Source organism: Nestor notabilis, unplaced genomic scaffold, assembly GCF_000696875.1.
Source record: "Nestor notabilis isolate BGI_N333 unplaced genomic scaffold, ASM69687v1 scaffold3905, whole genome shotgun sequence".
NCBI lineage: Eukaryota > Metazoa > Chordata > Aves > Psittaciformes > Psittacidae > Nestor > Nestor notabilis.
In genome coordinates this window covers 5986-26963 of record NW_009927714.1, presented here as the reverse complement: position 1 = coordinate 26963, position 20978 = coordinate 5986, and the positions used below count along the sequence as shown (strand labels likewise).

The 20978-nt window shown below is 39.6% G+C and overlaps 1 protein-coding gene across 1 annotated transcript in view; it reads right to left on the bottom strand.

Moving 5' to 3' along the window:
* Positions 1 to 20978, bottom strand: part of APP (amyloid beta (A4) precursor protein) — a gene marked incomplete at its 5' end in the record, with an annotated part of 112571 nt that overhangs the window by 86836 nt on the left and 4757 nt on the right. Inside the window, one exon of the mRNA XM_010014159.1 lies at positions 6901 to 7106. Within this exon, the coding sequence (XP_010012461.1) occupies positions 6901 to 7106 (206 nt within the window). The remainder of the gene's footprint in view (positions 1 to 6900; positions 7107 to 20978) is intronic.

Here is a 20978-nt window from a genome sequence, read left to right as displayed (position 1 = left end):
CACACTGCTAAATGATTCATCAAAAAATTAAAAGCTGTCTTTGCTTCATATACTAATCTTGTTGCTGAAAACTGATGAAAAGACGAGTTACTTTTTGCCACTGTGTAATTCAGTTTTACTTGATACCAAAATAAATTTGCATGCAGTACACCATTAATGGTGAGCTCTCCTTTAAGGAACTTGCTCGCTTTCCCCCCTCCAAAGATGCATTTTTGCCTTTGGCTCCATGGAACTGGATAAAATTAAAGAGGACAAGCCTTTGCCACAACCCAGGTTCATAAGTAGTCTAAATTCTGTTTTCAGACACAGTTTTCAAACCATCCCTCTTAAATAGTAAGATTTCCCACATCTTATCTGTGCCCTAAACCAAAGATTACAATTGCCGATACCTTTCTTCTCTGAAACCCTGGATAAAGCATATTATTTCTGAGATATCAGCAAAGTATAATTCAACTTCCCTCATTCCAAGCTTCTTATACATATCCTAGCCTCTCAATGCAAAAAGAGTTGTTTCTAACCAAGCAGGTAGATCATTCCCCAAACGACAGTGCTGTTGCAAAGCTTTTTGATTTACTTTTAAATTAACAGTAGTACACTGAAAATTGATCAGTTACACTGAGCATCAGCACTGACTGTGGTTTTTTTTCTTTGAAAAGCAGTCTTTAGCACTCAAGGAAACACACAGTCTTACAGTATGTGGACATTGATTTATAGTGGCTATACACAAAGTACTTCCATAAACACTCATTTACCAAAATGCTGTAAGTAGACCTAATTAGAATTCATGCGCAAACATTTTAGATACTTTTAATGATCAATTTTTACAAAGGCCAATATAAAATATGGTTCTGAATGGCATTTTAGAATTTTTCATTACCATATGAATGGTTTGGGGTTTTTTTCCTGTTCCTTGAAGAAAACCAATTTTAAATCAAAGTGAAATTATAATTGCTTTATTTCAAAAATCTCAGCTCCACGCTCTTTTCCCCTCGTGAGACTAACACTTACTCTGTGAACATCAACATTTTCAATTGAGGAATCCAAAATAAAATTTAAACTTCTAATGGGGGAGGGGGGAGAATTAAAGCTACATTTACACACTTCTATCGGTAAACATCAGGGTTGCTCAGTATTTTCTTTAGGATATGAATTTATTTACATGACGATGAGAACTAAGCTCATTTAAATGCTGGCACAATTAGTCCCAAACCTTAAACCTTAAATTAAATTTGAAGAGATTTAAGGAAAAAATGACAAAGAGGAGGAGCTAGACTACCAGGTCTGACCTGTTTTGGAAGCTGGGTTCTATGTTTAGTTTATGCCTCTGAAAAACCTCTTTACCCTAATGCTACAGTAGAAAGATACCACCATGCTGGCTTATAAATATTACAAGTTCTTTAATTTAGCCACAGTAATTATATCTAATATTACAACCGGAGTAATTTTGGCTTCCGTGTCTTCAGGAACTGAGAGCTATAGTTTGAGGATATTAATACATATGTATCTGTATTAGTCTCCATTTTTTAGCTAGCTGAGAAAAATGAGACATGAGTAAATGCACTGTTTTAATTTTAGTTATACTGCTCGTGTTCCAAAAAGGCACAATACAGTTTTCCTCAATGAATTAATCAAAAGGAAATATTTAAAGATAATTGCACTGAAACAAAGCTTCCTCATTCTGAATATATGGTTAGAAGAGGCAGCCAAATTTTAGTTTCAGTATTCAAAGACAAAAGCTAATTTCAGAAGGGGTTTTTGGAATTAGGAGAAGACAGCTGTGAAGCTGGCATGCACTGTAGGAATAAAGTTGGTGCGCAAGCTACACAACTGCTAAAATACTTTCCACAGAGAAAGTTAAAAACGCAAAACGATGACTTTTAATGCAATACTGAAGAACAGCTCTTCTAAAACTGTTCAATACCCTAAAATTGTAATTTCCATCCTGTGCAATTAAGATTCAATTTCTCTGTCTAATGTTCATTCTTCAGCTACTGGAGGGGGACATTCGGAATACAAAAAAAATTTAATTGTATACTTGGCTAGAATACAAAGTCTTACAATTTTGAAGTGGAACAAATACATGAAAATACATTTTCTATTTACTTGTGCACAACACAACTACATTTAGAATGAAGGTGACATGTAGTTATTTCTGATGGCCAGAACCCAAACAAAAAGCCCAGCCTGATTTTAAATATAGGTCAATAAAATTTCATGAATTCGTGTGTATTTTAGAAAAGGTATCATTTCTACGTAACATCACGATTACGTTAACATGGCAAGACAGTGAATATGAGGATTAGCCCAATAGTGCATTCCAGTCTTTTTTACACAGCAAATGGATACATTCAATACAGTAAAATGATATTTTCTATAGGGAAACAGATTCTTGGGGGATCTCTTCTGGCAGGATATAGTTCAAATAAGACCACTTTCCACCCTTACGTAAAACAACACTTTTACATTGTTTAGTACTTCAGTACTTTGCACTTGACCCAAAACAGTAGTACTGTATTGTTATCCATCAAGATTACTAGATCATAAAAAAAAAAATCTTCCAATTGCAATATATCTTGAAGTATAATATTAGGGTGGAACAGCAGTGCTTTAGATTACAATGCCTAATTAAAAGCTCTCAGTTATTTTAATGTAAATCCATTAGGTTAACTTTATGAGCTCCTGTCTGCATGTTAGAGCAGATTATCATTCTTAATGAAGATCTCCTAACAAAAACACAGTAGAGTTATCACAGTGTGTACTAGCCATATAACAACCTATCGATGTCTTCATAACATGGAATACACCACACATTATCACTTTCCAACTACAGAATACTGCATAGTTTTGAAGCAAATGAAGAACAACAAGGAACTATTATTTAAAAGAAAGATAATAACCTTTCAAACAAGAAAGTGGGGCAAAGCTATGGAGGTGAAAAAAAGGCCAATTAATCTAGCATACGTTACTAATATTGTCCCAAAATTTACAGCTGATAGGTCTAGTAATCAGGCTTAACCTCCCTTGCTTTAGAATAGATGGTTGCTATCACTAAATGGATTTAAAGTCTTTTAGACTAAAAGTCTTCAGCAAAAAAATCCATGCTAGATCAATAAAGCTAAGAGCTACCATACAAACATCAGGCTGCTTTCCTCTTGCTAGGAAACCAGCGTATGGTCTGTTGCTTGCAACTCCAGATTGTAAACAGTTAATATGTCACATCAAGCAGCACTCCTTAAATTTTTGCTTAACTGTTTAAAGAAACCCAGCTGAATTAGAGAAAACAAAACCAACTGCTAAAGAGCAACACTGTATGCTACATGAGGCAGGTCAGGCTTATGCTGATGAATCCTGCATTTGCTGACAGGTATGCAAAGAAGCTGCCAAGTGTTTTCTGCCAGGCTGCTGTGCTGACCCCGCTGCTCTCCTTTAAACGAGACCTGATTGACTGCTATGTTGACAGGAAGCACTAAGCTGAAATCACTTTTTCTTTGTTGTATGCCAGGAGAGACTGATTTTTCTTGTCACCTACTGTGCTGAAGGAGAGCAGAAACAAAATCACAAACAATTGCAGATGACGGGAGAGCAGTGCTCCTGCTTGCTTTGGTCATGTGCTAGAACCACCACCTGGAGCCTGGATGCTTTAGGAGCAGCTCTGCGACAGTGACAGCAGACATCAAATGGCTCCCTTGTTTAAATCCTGGCCAGCAGAGAATCACTTCCCTTGCTCCACACAGAGACAAAAGTCAAGAGCCACAGTTTTCCTGCAGGGCTTCATAAATGAGCCATACTTAGTGGCAGAATTTCACAAATTCAGTGATAACATCACCCAGTGAGTAAGGTTAAAAATGTACATCTGACACTAATTCACTGTCTGGATTCCTGTAAGCTCAGGCCCACAGCTGGCTGGATTTAATACCTGAAGCCCAGCAGGAACATACCTGAAAGTTTAAACTCCATACGAACCAGAAAGTAAAGATGGTCTCTCACAAAAGGTAGGAAAGTAAATACTGGCAAATACTGTCCTATGGAAAGTATATTCACATTTTTGATAAACACTATAGCTCATAAATATAGCTGAAGAAACTATCTTCCTGCCAGTGACCTCTCATTCTCTTGGCAAGACTAACTTCCTTTTCACTGAAAATAAGTTTGCAAGTGGTTCTACTATTGCTATTTTGATCACGAGTCATTAAAATATGCAAGGAAATAAAACTGCCTGACAAATTGATTCTTCAATAGCTCAAGTGTCTTTAAAGTATAACATTACATTTATGCTTTCCAATTATTTATGGTTGACGGCAATCATTCCACCGATCTAGGGGAGAAAGAGCTCAGTACCAGCCCACAATTAGATCCTAATTTATGGGTTGGTTTAGAACAGTTGCTCTTTGTTGATTTCACATATGAAAAGCAACTCCTCTCAAATTGGGCAAACCCACTATCTGAGCTCTTTAATGCTAATGACAATGTTAGTTACAGCTTCATAAAGTATATATAAAATTGGCTGTAAAGCATCTGTGAAGAGCATCCTAGGCTATATTTTATGAACTGCACTGAGAAATGCTTGGGAAAAGTAGCCTGAATAGAGCTCATGTCCACAAGAGTGAAGCTCTGACACTTAAACCCATCTGAAGAGGCTTTTGAGGTGTTGCCATAGTATGGATCACTTCTTAATATGTGCATCATCTATAAGGTACCTCTGCCTCTTTCATTTGCACTGACTGTGACAAACTTTTCCGCGTGCAACAGCATGACAATGGCAGATGCTCACCAAAGAAGTTCCTGTGCTGGATCTGCTGGCTACACCAGGAGGACAAGAACCCTCTAGGAAGCTTTCTCTCAAGTGCAGCAAGGGAAGTAAAAGCAAGGGCCAAGGCTCTATGTTATTTGGACACTTCTACATTTACAAATAAGCAAGCATTCTGTAATAGTGCAGCTCTGTCAGACACCAATTACACACTCAGGGACAGTCTCTGCACCCCCCATTCCCGAGGAAGGCTGGAGGTCAGAAAGCCCAAATGGCTGTGACAGAACCGCACCGAAAACTTGTTTTGGTAACAGGTTGCCCCCACCTCACTTGCAGCAGCATGTATTTCACTCAGTCACACAAGGTGGGAAATAACATGGGAAATCTTAGACCTGGGAAAAACAGGGCAATAGCATTTCATTATCAACTAGCAAATGTATACGTTTCTAAAGGATTTTTAAAGGGTGGCTTCAATACTTCGCCTCATCTCTTTTGTATTTTACATTCCTATTATTACACACTACTTTCCTGAAGGCTAAACATCTTAACCTGTTTGAAATGTCAACCTCGGTAAAGAACATGTACTACCTAATTCGTCCTCATTTCCACTCATCCAAAATCCCATTAATGTCAAGTATACTTTTTTTTTCCTTCCCTCTCTCAATATGCAGCAGAACAGGGTGTTTTATCCCCAGGTGGTGAAAGCTCACATATGGAAATCTATTTAATTGGTTTAAAGATTTAAACATAATCTCCTCCCGCCCCCTCCTCACTGAAATGGCTCTTCAACAACTGAGCAAAGCACTCAACACAGTTATATAAGACAGAAACACAGAAGACTCTGTTACTGTCCTTAGAAAGAAACATTTGCAAGTGATTTTAGCAAAGCATTAGGGCTTTTGATTAGCAAGCTTATCTGCACAGAGACTGAACAGGAAAACCTAAAGTAAATAATGCTGCTTTTTCCAAAGCATCCCTATGGCACCCGGCTGTCCTTGGTGTGCATGATGAATTGTAGCCATCAGTCCTCTGTTCCATACCTGTTCTCCCATATACTGGCACCAGGGTTCAAGAGAAAAGGACACTGCCACACGTAAAATAGGGGACCCCGGTGGCACTTCAGCCCCAAGCATCCCTAGAGACAGGGGATGCAAAAGCAAAGGGAGAGGAAAGGAGCCAGGACAGATGTTTTCTGCCTCCTTCCACGACCACCCCAATTGCTGTCATTTTCCCTCTGCCTCCTGCAATTCCCAACTCCCTTCTGTTCAACTGCAGCCTTTAATCTCATTTAGTGCCATTACCTCCAGCACTGATTGGTAGAAAAATTGGCATATATGTTACCAAGATTCACATAAGATCAAATTGTAGTTATTAAAATTGAAACCTAAGGTTAATTCATTCAAATATGTGACAGAGAAGAAATGTGGCATTTACAAATATTATGTGGCTATTTTGTCAATGGACTACAGTAAAGTTCAAAATTTAAAATGTGGTTATGTTAATAACTACAAAATATCATGAAAAACAATTTTAGAAATTAAGAGTTCTCTCACATCATGTTTTCCTTTTTTGGCAATACATTACTATTTCCTCCTCCCCCACCCAACACAACTCATTAGTTAGGTTCTCTTTTCTGCATAGTTATTTCTAAATTCATACACATTTACTGAATTACTAGTTCATGGAGAAATATCGGAAACAGGTATCTAACAGAAATCACATAAAATGACTAATCACTGCTGTTCATGTAAGAGACCAAATCAGCTAGTGCTACCTCCTGCTTTGAACTGACGCTCACCACCCTTCTGCAACCCATACACATGATAACCCACACACATACTTTCCCTGTGCTATTTGCTACATATGGCAGTGAAATTTTAGTTTATGTTTATTTAAGAACAAAACCAACCCTTCTGCTTCCATCCACATCATGTGCAACAAGCCACACTTCACAGACAGACACCTCCAAAAAATATTTGTAAATAGGAAAGGGTAAGGGGAGGGGATTCAATGTGCAAATTACAGAAGAAAAAGCATAACAATGCTGCAACTCAGAATATTTTGCTGTTTGGAACATTTTTTGTCATAAAGGGCAAACATGCAAAGCAGCAGGATCAGTTTTCCAGTCCCAAGCAAAATGCCCATGAATTTACCTCTGACAACCTCTTCTACAGACTCTGTAGTTGTGGTGGTAGTCGTTGCAATACTGGTAGTTCTCTCAGTTGCCTCCTCATACTCTTCCTCTGTCTCTTCTTCAATTTCATCACCATCATCATCATCGTCATCAGCATCTTCATCTTCCACAACGGTTAGCTCCTCATCTTCCTCTGCTACTTGTTCTTCTACTACCTTATCATCACTAAATGAAGAAAATTATAATGATGTGTCAGCAACAAAATTATTTCAACACTTTATTCAGAAACTCTGCAAGGACAAGAAGTTACCTGTTTGTTCATTCTCCTCCCCTTTAAATAAAGAAGAAAGAATCAGGGACTCTGGAACATCCCAACAAGTAAGAAATCACAAATGCTAAAATTCCCCCAAAAGTCATCATAAGCAATGCAGTGAGAAAATTAGGAAGATGCCAGACTGGATCTCCTTTTGCACAAGGATGGGAAAAGAATCCCCATCAGCAACACCATATTTTGACAGCTAAATAACACTCCAACTTCTTTCACTTATTTTGAAAGTTGCTCACATTAGCTCAAAATGCACCCAAGTTCACATGCACAGGGAAATGAAAGTTCCTCAGGACTCTCACCCATGAGCCATCTTACCCAGAGGCTCACTGTGGACTACCTCGTATGCCTTTCACAGAGGACTACAAAGTGTTGAAACAACCTGAAATTGTCTACACTGACTGCTGAGTTTTCGTTCTATTCTATCATGTGAATGGAAAAGCATACAGGACACGCTGTATGTAATTCCTACATGCAAAGTACTGGCATTGCACACAGAGCTGTCTGTTTTCGCGAAGGACAGGACAGAGACAGCCCACATGTGATGCAACTGATACTCATCTGACTGCTGATAGTTTTCATCTTTGAGGTTTTATGTCAAGCATAAGCAGCTCAGCTCAGATGCTCTGCACTCCCAACACCACTGTACGCTTGATGCGTAGGGCCTCCATAAAAGACCCATGGTACTGATCTGTATTATGATGGCAACACGTGCACCACTACAAGGAAAACCCAGACTACTGGGCTAAATGTTATTATCCATCGCAGTGCTTCAAATGCATACAGTTCCCTAAAATCCTCATGACTTCAACTGGTCTTGGATGAGAGGAGGAATACTGAAGTTGACTAAGTTTTTATGTTTCTTATCAAGTATTTCACCCTTTTAAGTGCATGACATAAACATTTTATGTACACCATCACCTCTCAACTGCAAGAATGAGATGGATTTGTAAAGTCCAGCAGCTGTTTTTGATCTCCAGGCTTCTAGTCCTGGATAATTACAAACAGTTAAACTAGGCATATGGAGTATAAGACATTCAGATTTTGATCAAGAGCATCAGAGAATATATGCCTTTTAACGTTAAAGAAAGCTGCTCTCTGTATTTCTCTCATAAACACAGCCTGCTTTAAAAAAAAGCACAATTATTTTTCCTCTTCCTTTCACGTGAATGATCACTCTCAGATATTGGCCAAGCTCTCAAAAGTTAAAAAAGAACAACAAAAACAACATAATGAAACAAACAAAGGAAAGTATATTAGTCACACGGAAAGCCACTTCAAAAGTAATTTGCATGTGTGCATCAAATAGCCGTCTGTTTTTAGCTACACAAAAGCAATCGACTTGGCTATGTCAATCCACAGCATTTTGCTGGGGAATTCTCAGCATCAAGACCAAGATTTTATTTTTTCCTTTGCCTTTTTTCACATTTTTTGGGGGGGAGTGTCATGGTGAAGGGGGCAGGATGAAAGATGTCAATTCTCTGTGTGCGCCAGCTGGCTGTGCCTGCCATTACAGCAGGCCCTGGTTTCCTCTCCAGTAACTTACCAGAAGTAAACGCTCAAAGGGCAGCCCTCACCTGCATCCCCTTTATGACTTGCTGCTTGCTGAAGAGCTAGACATCTGAGAATGTAAAAAACCCCAGCAGTGGTGGAAGACTACAGCAGTTTATGGGATCAGGCTCCTGAAAGCATTCTAAAAAGCCAGCATAAAAATGTACTAGAATATTCTTTCTACTATTTTGATCACTCCTAGAAAAACTATTTCTGCTAGCAATATTCTGCGAGACTCAATCACAAGGGTAGTATTTTATTGCAAGTTTAAAAAAAAAGGAACAATGAAAATAGAAGTGGTTTTGCCTTAGATTTAGATACCTAAATGGAAGTGAAAGACTTGCTATATACTTACAGAATTAAGATGCCCGAAATTGGGCTTTAGAAGGTCATTTCCCTATTTAACAGGTTTTTCTAGAATCTCATTGTACAGAAGTGTGAAGCTATACTCAGGTTCTAAAGAAGCACTCCATGCTTTCTCTAAAAATAATCATTTTTCCAGGTGTCTACTTATTTTATTTTTATTTATACAAAGATGAGTTAGTCTCTTCCTCTACTAGTCATGTCTTCCAAAGAGAAGGGGACAGGGAGATGAAGTGCTTTGCTCTCTCTTAACAAGTTTCTTCTTGAATACCAAAACCTAACCGGACTAGCATTATTGTGATGGTTTAATCATGCTCAGCTATACTGCACAGTGTAACAGACCAAACAGCATAAATATACAAGTCAGTGACGCATCCTAGCAAGGCCAGACAGTAACAACAAAAACAGTTTCATGTTAGATACCCAGGCTACCCACTAAGTCATGCACTCCTAAGAGTCAATCACAGCAACCATGCTCTGCAGAGCAAACAGAAAATGACCGCATCTTCTCAAGAGGCCATGATTATGGCAGACATGAGAAAACCAACAATGCCAAGTAGTCCCTTTGCAGCACTCCTCAGGGGCCCAAGACCACAAGGAAGGAGTGAGACTCCCAGCATTTGTCTGTAATGAAATGACTTTGAGCCTCAAGCTTGGAGATGCAGGTTTAGTATAAATAATACTACATCTTTATGTGCCTCTGTTGCAAAGACAGCAGGTAGACTTCAGATATTTTTAGTGTTAGCAAAGGTACTGTGTCTTGTAAGGAACATGCAAAAATATGCTTAGTTTTGCTTCCTTGGATTTAACCACTGTTATCATCCCAGATTATGTTCGCAAAGCATGCATACGAGAGGGATGATAGAAGACAACAAAGAGGGAATAAACTTATACTACAAGATCCAGAATAAAGCATCAACTTTTCAAACGGGGGCAAACCTCTTCCCTGCTTCAGTCTGCAGGGCTGTTTCTCCCTGTCATGCTAAATGCTCAGGTATGATTCCCATTACTCAATTTGCACCACCACAGTGCCGTTTCCCAGACAACACATCTAACTTCTGCACACCTTTCACCTCGCTAACCAGTTTAAATCCACCATTTCAAACAAACACTTACTACCAAATGAATGTGGATACTGATATCTTCCTTTAGAAGTCCTGGAGTTTTATTGAATATACGTAGCAGGTGTGCTTACTTCCTGGTATTATTATTACATTTTACCTTCTTCAGTAAATAAGTATGACTTGGTCTAGTTTCTCCAGGAACCACACCACCTTGACAGCTTTTTCCATATATTCCCTTGACACTGTCCCAGCCAGGGTTTTATTAGCACCACAGACTGCAGTGCCTCGTTCACAAGAAATTGTTGACGTTTTGCCTTAGCATAGAGGTGCCAGTGACAGGATTGTTCAAAGGCTGCTCAAAAAAAATACTTTATATGCTGACAAGTAAAAGCCATATCACCATCATCTGAAGCTGCCAATTAGTCATTTTGTGGAGGTGAGTATTTCCAGAGAGGAGCCTCCAACCCCCCCGGAGCAAGGGGAAGCACAGCATCCTGGAGCCTCAGCTCTGAGCAGCTGAGACCCACCAAGGGAACCTCGAGCCTCCACTGGGCCGTGCCCAGGAGCTGCAGCTCCGCTGCTGCGGGCAGGGACTCACAGGGCGCTGGCATGGGTTGCCCAGAGAAGCTGTGGCTGCCCCATCCCAGGCAGTGTTCAAGGCCAGGTTGGACACAGGGGCTTGGAGCAACCTGCTCTAGTGGAAGGTGTCCCTGCCCATGGCAGGAGCTGGAACCAGATGAGCTTTAAGGTCCATTTCAATCCAAACCATTTTATGATTCTACATCTGATGCCACAGACCCCCATGTTCCAAGCAGCCTTAAGAAGTCATTGATTCCATTGACTCCAACAGAAACATACACTCCAATGGGTGTATTTCTGGTTTTAAAACAAGTAAGACTGTACGGCTCCTGCTAATATGCACCTAATTGCATAGTTACAAGCAGTGTTTAGACTATGGATCTGTAATGTGTATCTAAAAACTTCCTTTTCATAATCCATCACTTCAGTAAGAGCTGGCACCAATTTATTCCCTTCACTCAGAAGCATGCATCGTTCTGCTACTTTGTGGAGGTAAAGCTGAAGGAGAGGTAAAGTGAAGAAAAGCAAACTATGATACCTCTTGCTGCTCAAGAAGTAAGAAAACATTAGTAAATGAAAGTTTCCTTTCTGTATTCCAATAACCTGGAACAAACAGAGGGGCAGGACACAAACGACAAGAACGATGAGTTTGCTTTCTAATAGTGTTTCAGAACTCATAGAGCCACAGCATAAGCTACATTTTAAGAAGAGGTTTCTGTCTGCAGCTATTAACTTCAGACAAAAACATGGCAAAGCTTCCAGTTTAGGATAAAAAACAGTTATGGACTAATTACTGGTATTGGGAAGCAGGTCACGTTTTTCTGCAATAAATGCTCATCCATTTGGATGTATTTAAACTGTGATTTTGCCAAGTAATGAGCAAAACCATATACTCCAGCAGTGGGTGAAAAAGGTGCTCCAGACAGATGTTTTAATATCTGGAAAGATTAGCATTCCCTGCACTTTGCAACTGTATTTTATCACAAATAGATTCCATCTGGATTGTGTTTTTCACCGACCACCAAGCTTGAGTAAATAGCTGGGGGAAAGCTAATTCCAAGAAAGGAACCAAACCAACAGTGGCAACAAGCTGCTGCCTGCCTACAGAGAGCAAAGCCACATATGGTGGCTCTAGACAGCTATGGGAATTAACACTGTAGAAGCAATTGCTGCACATAACTTGCAACCTGAGCTCTTTCACCCTTAGAGGCTGAACTGATGGCAATTTATACATCCATAACCTTTACTACTACAGGTGCCATCATCCCAGTTTCCAGACTCTTGTGCTTCAGATTCCCAAAGGGACACCCCCCACCCCCCATAGCCTCTACAGCACCCCCAAATGAACTCCAGGAAACCTGTGATGGGACTGGATTGCCAAGTATTCAGCCTGGGTCTAGCTTTGCTTCCAGAAGATGATTAATGATGAGCACAGGTACATACTATTCCCCGTTTATAGTAAAGCTCCAGAGCACTAAGTTCTTTAACAGTGGGACCGGAAACTGGCAGATCCAACTGCGAACATCTATATGCCTTAAAAGCCAATACCTTAAAAGAAAACACAAACACAAAGCAAAATACAAGAGCAGAACACATGCCTGGAATCCAAACAAGAAGATTAATGCATTTGAGATGGCCTAATTACCAGGCTTTTGATTAAAAGCAAATCAGAAAGCTAAGAGTCAAGGAACCAAATTCTCCCTCAACAAATCTGCACATCGGAGGCCTGGTTATTCTCCACCTAACATTTTTCCAAACCTTGCATGCTAGAAAAAGTTCTAAGCAAAGGGTGAGATTTCTAAAGAGCCTGGTTTGATACCAGCACCACACTCCTCTGAATGGTGTTCCTAATTAAACATACGAGTCAACACAGGAACTACTTAAAGCTAAAACCTAAACCAACAGTGCACATGAGTGCAAATGAGCGCTCACCCCACTGTACTTTCTGTTATTTAACTTTGGCACACTAGCCCAGTTCAAGACAAAGTTGAGTATACTAACTACGTGAAACTGAGTACTGTAAACAAGAACTAACAAAGCAATTTTGCATGGCATAGAAAGAGGAAAGGAAGTCAAAACAAAGTTGACTTGGTTTTGTGAGACAAGGCACACAGCTAGAAAAGAAAAGGGTTATGCCAGACCTCCAGTCTATGTAACTGATCTTTTAAATGCCTTATTGGCATCAAAGTCTGGAAGATTACAGTGATCTACAGAACTGAGAAAGTCTGACCACAAGATACCTCAGATGTTTCTGGCCTATGTGTTAAGCAACGACAAAAGCACAAATTGCTTAAGAACTGACTTGGTTATTTTCATTAGGGCTGGATTATACTAGGTTAGTAAATCAGGTATCTCACAACAAGAAGAAATAATGTGATATTCGGACACATGTAAACACCTCTTACAAGAGAGTTAAACTTCTAAGAACTCACATAGGCACCTTCCATTGTACAGCAAGTCAGGACAAGCAATTCATATTCCTAGCATTTTTCAGACAATCATTTTGTCACTTCTAATTATTTTCCTATTTTCCTTCACTGGGAAGGTTGAAAATATGTTTATTTTCACATTTCCTAATAGAAAAAAAAAAAGCTATTTCAAAAAGCACTACATATGTTGCTTTTCAGTTCTTAGACCATAGCAAACAACTGAATTATGTGCTTTTACTGTATTTAACCTTTTATACAAAAACAATACAAAAAAATGTGCTTGGTTTCATTAATGTTGATAGAAAACAAGAAAAGTTGCACTAAGAATCTTTCAATCTAATTTTTAAATAGAACATTTATAAAAAACAAACATGAGTTCCTTGTCCTACTGTCTCTGACAGGTACATTTATTTTTAGTCCCTGTACTTAAACAAGAAGGTATACTTCATATCATTTGAAATTGCTTGCCACAGCTAACCTGCTTAAAAAGAGGGATGTACAAGGTGGTGTGTAACATTTGCTCTTGTGTGTTCACACAAAGTTCCTGTTGCCTGATACACAGGAATACTTTTTCAAAACTGACCTAGTTTTCTCTTGGAAACAAAGCCCTTGCTGCTGTCACTGCTCTGACAGTTTTCTTTGGAAGATGGAGGACTCAGCAAGAGATATGTCATTTTTAGAGAAAGATGGAGTAAGTAATATATTTAACCCATGTTCTTTCTCAGTTCGATTATTTTTGCTAAAGAGAAACTTAAAACCTACAAAAGTAAACATACCTGCAAGTACATAAAATCATGCTCTGTGAACCTGGTGACACTGAATAAATATTGAATTCAAAATCCCAACATCAGACATGCATTAAGACTGAACGTGACGGAAGAGGGCAGAGTAAAGGCCACCTGTGCAGCCCTATTTCAACCTGCTCAAGAATCAGCAGAAAAAGCTGGATCTGTTACAACATGTTTGTTTCCACAAAACTTCTGCTGTGCTAAGAATGGACTATTCAGTGCCTCTTTGTCCAACCTGCTATCCTACAGCTTATCTGAGGCAGACAGTGTGAACTCTGTACCAAACCAAATTACTTGCCCTGTTTGTAGAATTCATCATCTTGGTACACTCACACAAGGATGACTGGGTAAAACTGGAACAACAACTTTCTTTTACAATTGGGAAAGCAAACAAAAGACATTCCAGAAGCATGTGGTAACTGGGTGTTCCAGACACTGAATAACAGTTTTCAGAGAATGTGCCATCTTAAACTTTTTAAATACAGCTGCCAGCAGCTGTTGGAGGCCAGGACTTCTACAGAGCAGATTATGTCCACTTATGCGGCCATAAGAAAAAGAGGCACCTTTTGTTCCAAGTGTTCTATGGGAGCCACAGCACGTTAAGCCTAGTAGAAGGCTTTCATGGCAGAAGCAAGCATAGATCCAGTTCTCTAGGTCAACATTTTACTGTTTTAACCTTTTCTTATTCACCGAAAGTCACAACTGAGTGTAATTTTCTTTCATCAGCAGTGATCAAAATAGAGATCCCATGTGAAGAGATGCCTTGTTATTATGTAACCAAAGCCAAAATATTTGCATTCGAGAGTAGAAACCTTTTCTATCAGGAAAAGAAAAAACCCCAAAAACCTACATGGTTTCGCTGTTCCATGTATTCAAAGTGCATAGCCTTAGTTAGAAGGCAGAGGAAAAAACCTACTTACTACAGAAAATACCTTTTTTTTTTTTACTACACTATGCTGTTAATAGCACAGCCTCACGAGAGGTGGAATAATTTAGATTTCCACAAACCACCCCAATGCTGAGCTCTTATTTCTAGCACAGAACATAAATATCACTGAAATGTAAAATAGCAGCAGGAGCTGCTGGTTAACTTCATGGAGGGATACTCAGAATGCATCCACCAGTGCACAGTCATGCTGATGTGACAGTATGTGTTGAAAAACCCAGCTGTAAATTTCTCACTTGCCATTTTTTTCATGCATTGTAAGTAGTACAATGCTTGAAATGGGCTGGTATATATCATGATGTCACAAGAACTTCTTAGAACATCTTGCAGACATATCTGAAGGGCTTCTTGAGTTGATTACTACACAGACCTTTCTCTCCCATACTTCAGTCAGCACAAACCATTGCAAGTGGCAACTTAAAATTTTTGTTTATAAAATTTGTGCCTATTAAGGAAAACACGGCAGCTGATGGCTCTGTTTTTTGAGGTCAAAAAAATGGAACCCTTCTCCACAAGTTAACCTTGTACTGAATGTGCAAGTTTGACGCCATTAACCTCCTGAAACCAGCTTAATATTCAGTGGAGTCATGAGTAGCCTGCACAGCCAGCAAACTGCTTTCATCAGGGGTCATGAAAGCCTGGCTATCTTCTGCTCATCACTTCCTCAATTACATTAATTCTCTCCACCCACAGCCTCATCCATCACTTCAGTTAATGCTTTATACTCAAATGGTGATTGGATTTGCCACCTCAGCATTGCTGTAATTACTTCTCACAGCAATGCGATTTCATCAATTCCATTCTAACTTTATTTGTCCCAAGAAGAAATCCAACACTTTGGTCTTTCTATAATCATTAATGCTCTGGTGTTTCTATAATAACCTCCATATTAGAAAAGGTAAAAGAATGCTATTAAAAATACATTACGAACTATCTGAATATTAAGTAACAGCCAACATGAGACACAAACCCCATTAATGTAAGAATATGAGACACAATATGCTAATGGCATATAAAAGATGTGAATAGGACAGAATACTTGGAGTTATTCGAAAGAAGTAACATTATGCCTACAATTTGGTGATGACTTAGTTTAACATATAGAGAAAAGCAATTAGGTTTTATCATTAAAATACTTAAGAATTCAGTTTCTCTAACAAACCGATTTAATGATGGACAACTCTTGTACTGCAAAATTCACCTATTCCAGTAACTGGCGTTAACCTATACTGATTGCAAACTTCAGAGGAGGGGAAAAAGGCAAGAAAAACTAATCAAGTTTGTAATTCCTGGTGTTCATTTTAGGGCACTGACTCCCAATTAGGAACAATTTGTATTAGGACAGCTGATGAGAACACTGCCCCTGGCTGCACCCCTTCATGCTCCTGTGTCACGGATGACTGAGCTCCACACCAAGCAGACCCTGAACCACTGCAATAGCATAACACTGCTGGCACAAGGTTCAGTTTTCCTTACATTTCCAGGGGTTATGAAGAGACTGCAGCTCAGTCAGCACAGCAAAGAAAAAGTACAATCTTTTTAGCCATTCAAATGCAAGTAATTTCCTGCTTCTAAGTCAGAACCTGCAGTACGGATTCTTTGTCCACCTTCACGTCTGATTGAGCTTTAACAACTCAAGTGCTGGGAAGTAGGGGGTGGATTTATTTATTTTTTTTTTAAGAATCATTTATGAGATTCCCACTGGAGCATTTCTCATTGAAATATTAGAAATTGACTTTCCAATTTAACGAAAAAGCTTACATCAACAAGAACTCATTGTTAAATATAAGTAACAAGATGGCTTGAAAACAGATGAATACTCTACAGAGCCAAAATTTTAATTTTCTTTTTGCTCCAGTGAGCATGTTTCCAATGAAGAATTTAGCCTCAGCACCTTCCTTTTCTTCTTGATCGGTAACAGTTTTTTAGCTTTAGAATAGCAAAACCACCAAAAGGACTCCAGATATCCCTTTTCTACTTTTTTCTAGACAAATTGTCTGGGCTCAGAGCTGGACTTCCAATTAAGGCTTGGATTTTTGACTCGTGCTGGCAATATAATATTAACAGTAAGAACAATAGGAGAGGAGGAGGGAATGGTCAAGAAACACAATGTCACTACATACTAGATGCAAGTATGATGAAACAGGCAGAAACTGAAGGATTTAAGTTGTGAGAACCTCAGAAAGATGTGCCCCCTACCTCATTTCTTCAACACCACCACTCCATATTGAGACACCACTCAGGGCCCAACTCTTCTTCAGTCATGCAGAACTTCCTTACCACATGGGGACTGACAGCCCAGGATCCACATGGCTGCAGCAGGAGTTTACTCCAGGTGTCAGAATGTGACCTCCATGCAGTTGTAATTAAAGGAAGGACACCCAGCTCCTGACAGCCAACACAAAACATATGGTTGAAAAAGCCTGCCCATTAATATGGGATGTCCATCCCATCTGGGGATAACACAGAAACCTATCTTTAAAATGGGAGGAGACAATACATATCAACACCACCACCTTCATGCTCTTCGTCTTCCTCACTTTTTCCCTCCATGTTCAAGCTGCCTTACTTTCTTTCAGCTGTAGTTCAAACACCAAAGAGACCAAAGTACCCATCAGATCAATAGATAAGGAAGATTACAGCATTTTGTTTAGTTCTTTTAATCTGTTTAGTTAATATGCAATGGCCAAAAATACACCTAGGTCGAACAGTTCCCTGAAGACTTTTCTTTCATGCTCTATTTCCAAATACATCTTCTGGGGATGAAGAGATAAGCAGGATAAAAAGAAGGGTGAGAGGAACACAGGGAGATGTCATGGAGAGAGATGGGACAAGAAGATTTCATGTCTGGGATAGTCCTTTTTGATGAACACCACTAAAGAACAGACACGCTGGTTTTACCATTTACCTGCTTTACCCACATCCACAATTAAAACATCAGCAGGTCTCTGACTCTTGCCTACATTAAATCCCCCACTGCTCTGGCACGCAAGGACCCAAAGGGAATTAAGCAGTAGCTAGTCACAGCTACACTTACAAAAGGAAAGAGAATTTCCCATGTATAGAAATGACTAAACCCCATTAAATTTGGCTTTCAAAATTCTTACACTGACTCTTGTACACTACTAAATTTACTTAGTTATGTGTCATTATTTAGACTTAGGCATTTTTCATAAATATGTGCCACAGGCATACATCCAATTACCTGCCCGCCTACTTTGTGTCAAGGCAGCAGTGTGACACACTACAAGGACTCAGTGTGCTGCTTTATCAGGTCAGGGCGCTGACCATGGCCAATTTATACACACCTTGTGACAGCCTGATTTAATGACAGCACTCTGGGGAATTTCAATTGTGTCTAATTTGATGTTGAGGTTAACTTACAGACATTTCTGAAGTGAAAACACTAGGTAAAACATGTATTGACAGCTTTACACCACTGAAGTCACAGATAAAAACAGAAAAAGAGCTAGAGAGTGAAAGAAATGAAACATGCTTCCTCCATGTCACGTGAGGATCCCTAACAAATTATTCAGCAAAGCAATTCTGTTGGGACCCTGTGACTCCACTTCCCCAAACACTAGAACAAGACTGATAATTAAAAGCACAGGGTCTCACCTGGAAATAATTCAGCATAACAGGCACATATACAATGCTGCTTTCACCATTAGAAAAAAGTGACAAGTGTTAAAAGCCTTTCAGGATTTCTTTGATTAGAGTTGGAGGAGGCAATTAAGAAAAAAGTAAGTTTTTCCAGGTACCATTGATTAAAAAAAACCCAAACAAACTCTTTATGAAGTCAAAAGCCATACAGCAGTTTAACTACTACTTCCAGCATTTGGGAGATGAGTGCTCATCCTTAAACTCTGTCTGGTACAGAGTTGCAAAACCAGAGAACAACATGATTACCATGCTATACAGCACAAAGTTATTATAGTTTTACTTCACAGATGCCTAATTATCAGCACAAAGTGACTGCACCCTTTTGTATTATTTATAGTAGTAAAAAAACTACCATATTAACTATCCTAATAGCAAGCATGAACCAACAATAAAAAAAAAAATCACTTGGCAGAAGTTTATGAGGAACTGTAAACCAAACCCTTATAAAATACACTACTCCCTGCAACATGACATTTACAACACTACCTGATCATTACATCAGCCCCAACATACATTTTATACACCAACCAGACAAAATTAATTTGGCCTAACCTGCTCAGGGAACAACAATGAGAAATAGTATCTCCTATTTTAGACCTTGAAAATATGTTCAGCTTGCCTAGAAAAATAAGACTCGGCTAAAGTTAAGGCATTATCTTCTTTCTGCTCCTGAGCCACTGGACTTACTTGATATAACCCCCAACAGTAATATTATCATGCCTCAGTTTTCCTGCTTTAAAAGAAGGAAAATGACCACAGCCTGTTTCCCCAGTGGTAAGGAAAGCCTGGGAGGTCTCTCGCGCAGTGAGAGGACAGGCATGTATGAGACAGATGCAGACAAAAACTGGAAATTTCCAGCTTGGCCATCACTCCTAAAGATGTTCAACCTTGGACACCAAGGACACCAAAGCTTCCAGCAAGTGCCCAGGTCCAGGCAGGAGGGCCACCAGGCTGTGCCGAGTCTCAAGGGCAGCCAGAGCTTGCAGGTCACTTGACTGAGCTGTAGCTGTGCAGGGAGAGCTCTGCAGCTATATTGAACCCAGCACCTGCGTCTGGCTGCCCTGCAGGCAGTCTTCAAGGTAAGTTTTAATTAAAGGTGTGGATAACAACAAAGAACATCACTGCTGAAAAGTGCTCATGACCTCTTAGTCAGTTAATGCTATTTCAGGACAAGCCTGACATGATGCAATTTCAAGAGCATGTGCAGATCCTGCCTGTTGGCCTCAGGAACAAAAAGGGGTATATTATACCCGTCACCAAAACACAGCCTCACTCCTTTCCCCAAGTACTGCCAACAAGCAACACCACGAGGCAAGCCACAGCCTTTTATGCCCAGACCGAGGTGGTGGTCAGACACCAGGCAGGAAGAATGTCTGCCTAGGACAGCACTACAGCCCAAGCTGCCTCCACCTGCCCTCTGATGGCATAGATACAAGGTGCTGTTGAGCTTTGCCTCTTCCTGTGCAGAAGGAAATACTCATGACAAAATGAAAAAGAAAACACAGTGCTCCAGAGAAAAGTGTTGGAGGTAAAAAACACAACACAGTCTGAAAAAGGGCATTTACAAAATGAATGGCTGCAACGTAGCTTCCTCTAAATAGTCAGAATCACGAATGCAAATATTTAAAATTCAGATCTGAATAGTTTGAGAATAAAGTCACTTCAAAATACATCATCTACATTTGCTGGCTTCTGCTTTGTCATGACAGGAGTTTTTAGAAATAAGGATATAATCATTTGCTTATCAGGTTGGCACCTCTACCTCAAACACCTTCACTTTGACTTGTGCATCTTAAAGCAGCCACAGCCCTTTGAAGGCCCACACAACAATGCATGCAGCAGTCACAGTGCAGCTACCCACTGATGGGGAGGTGGTTTGTGCCCAACGTCTTCTAGTATTGTTTGACAGAGATGAGGGCATGAAGCAGTCAGCCTGCAGGTTTCACTCCCTGGGAGTAGTACTGGGTATGGGCAAAGTGAGAGATAGATCACATCTGGCTGTGAAGCCTTCTCCACAACCAGATGTGAGAAACAAGGAACATGAAAACTTGCAGCTGAGGTCATTTACAAAAGACTGGTTTCTGCTTATGTGCAAGGAGTGGGTTATGTTCTAGCTGGTCCTCTCAGTGATTCTACATACTGAAGACATGGAGATACGCATGGCAAAAGCATCTAAAAGGCTTTATTTGTACAACAGAACCCTACCTGGATCTTAAAACGAGCAAAAAAAAAACCAACCCAAAAAAAACCCCAAAAAACAAACAAACCACAAAACAACCAACCAAAAAAAGATAATTACTGAAGTACTCATATGGTATTGACAACTAATTTTAGCCAGAAATCACGATTAAATTAGAAATGGGTAAAAAAAGTCAACCCAGTAACTGCT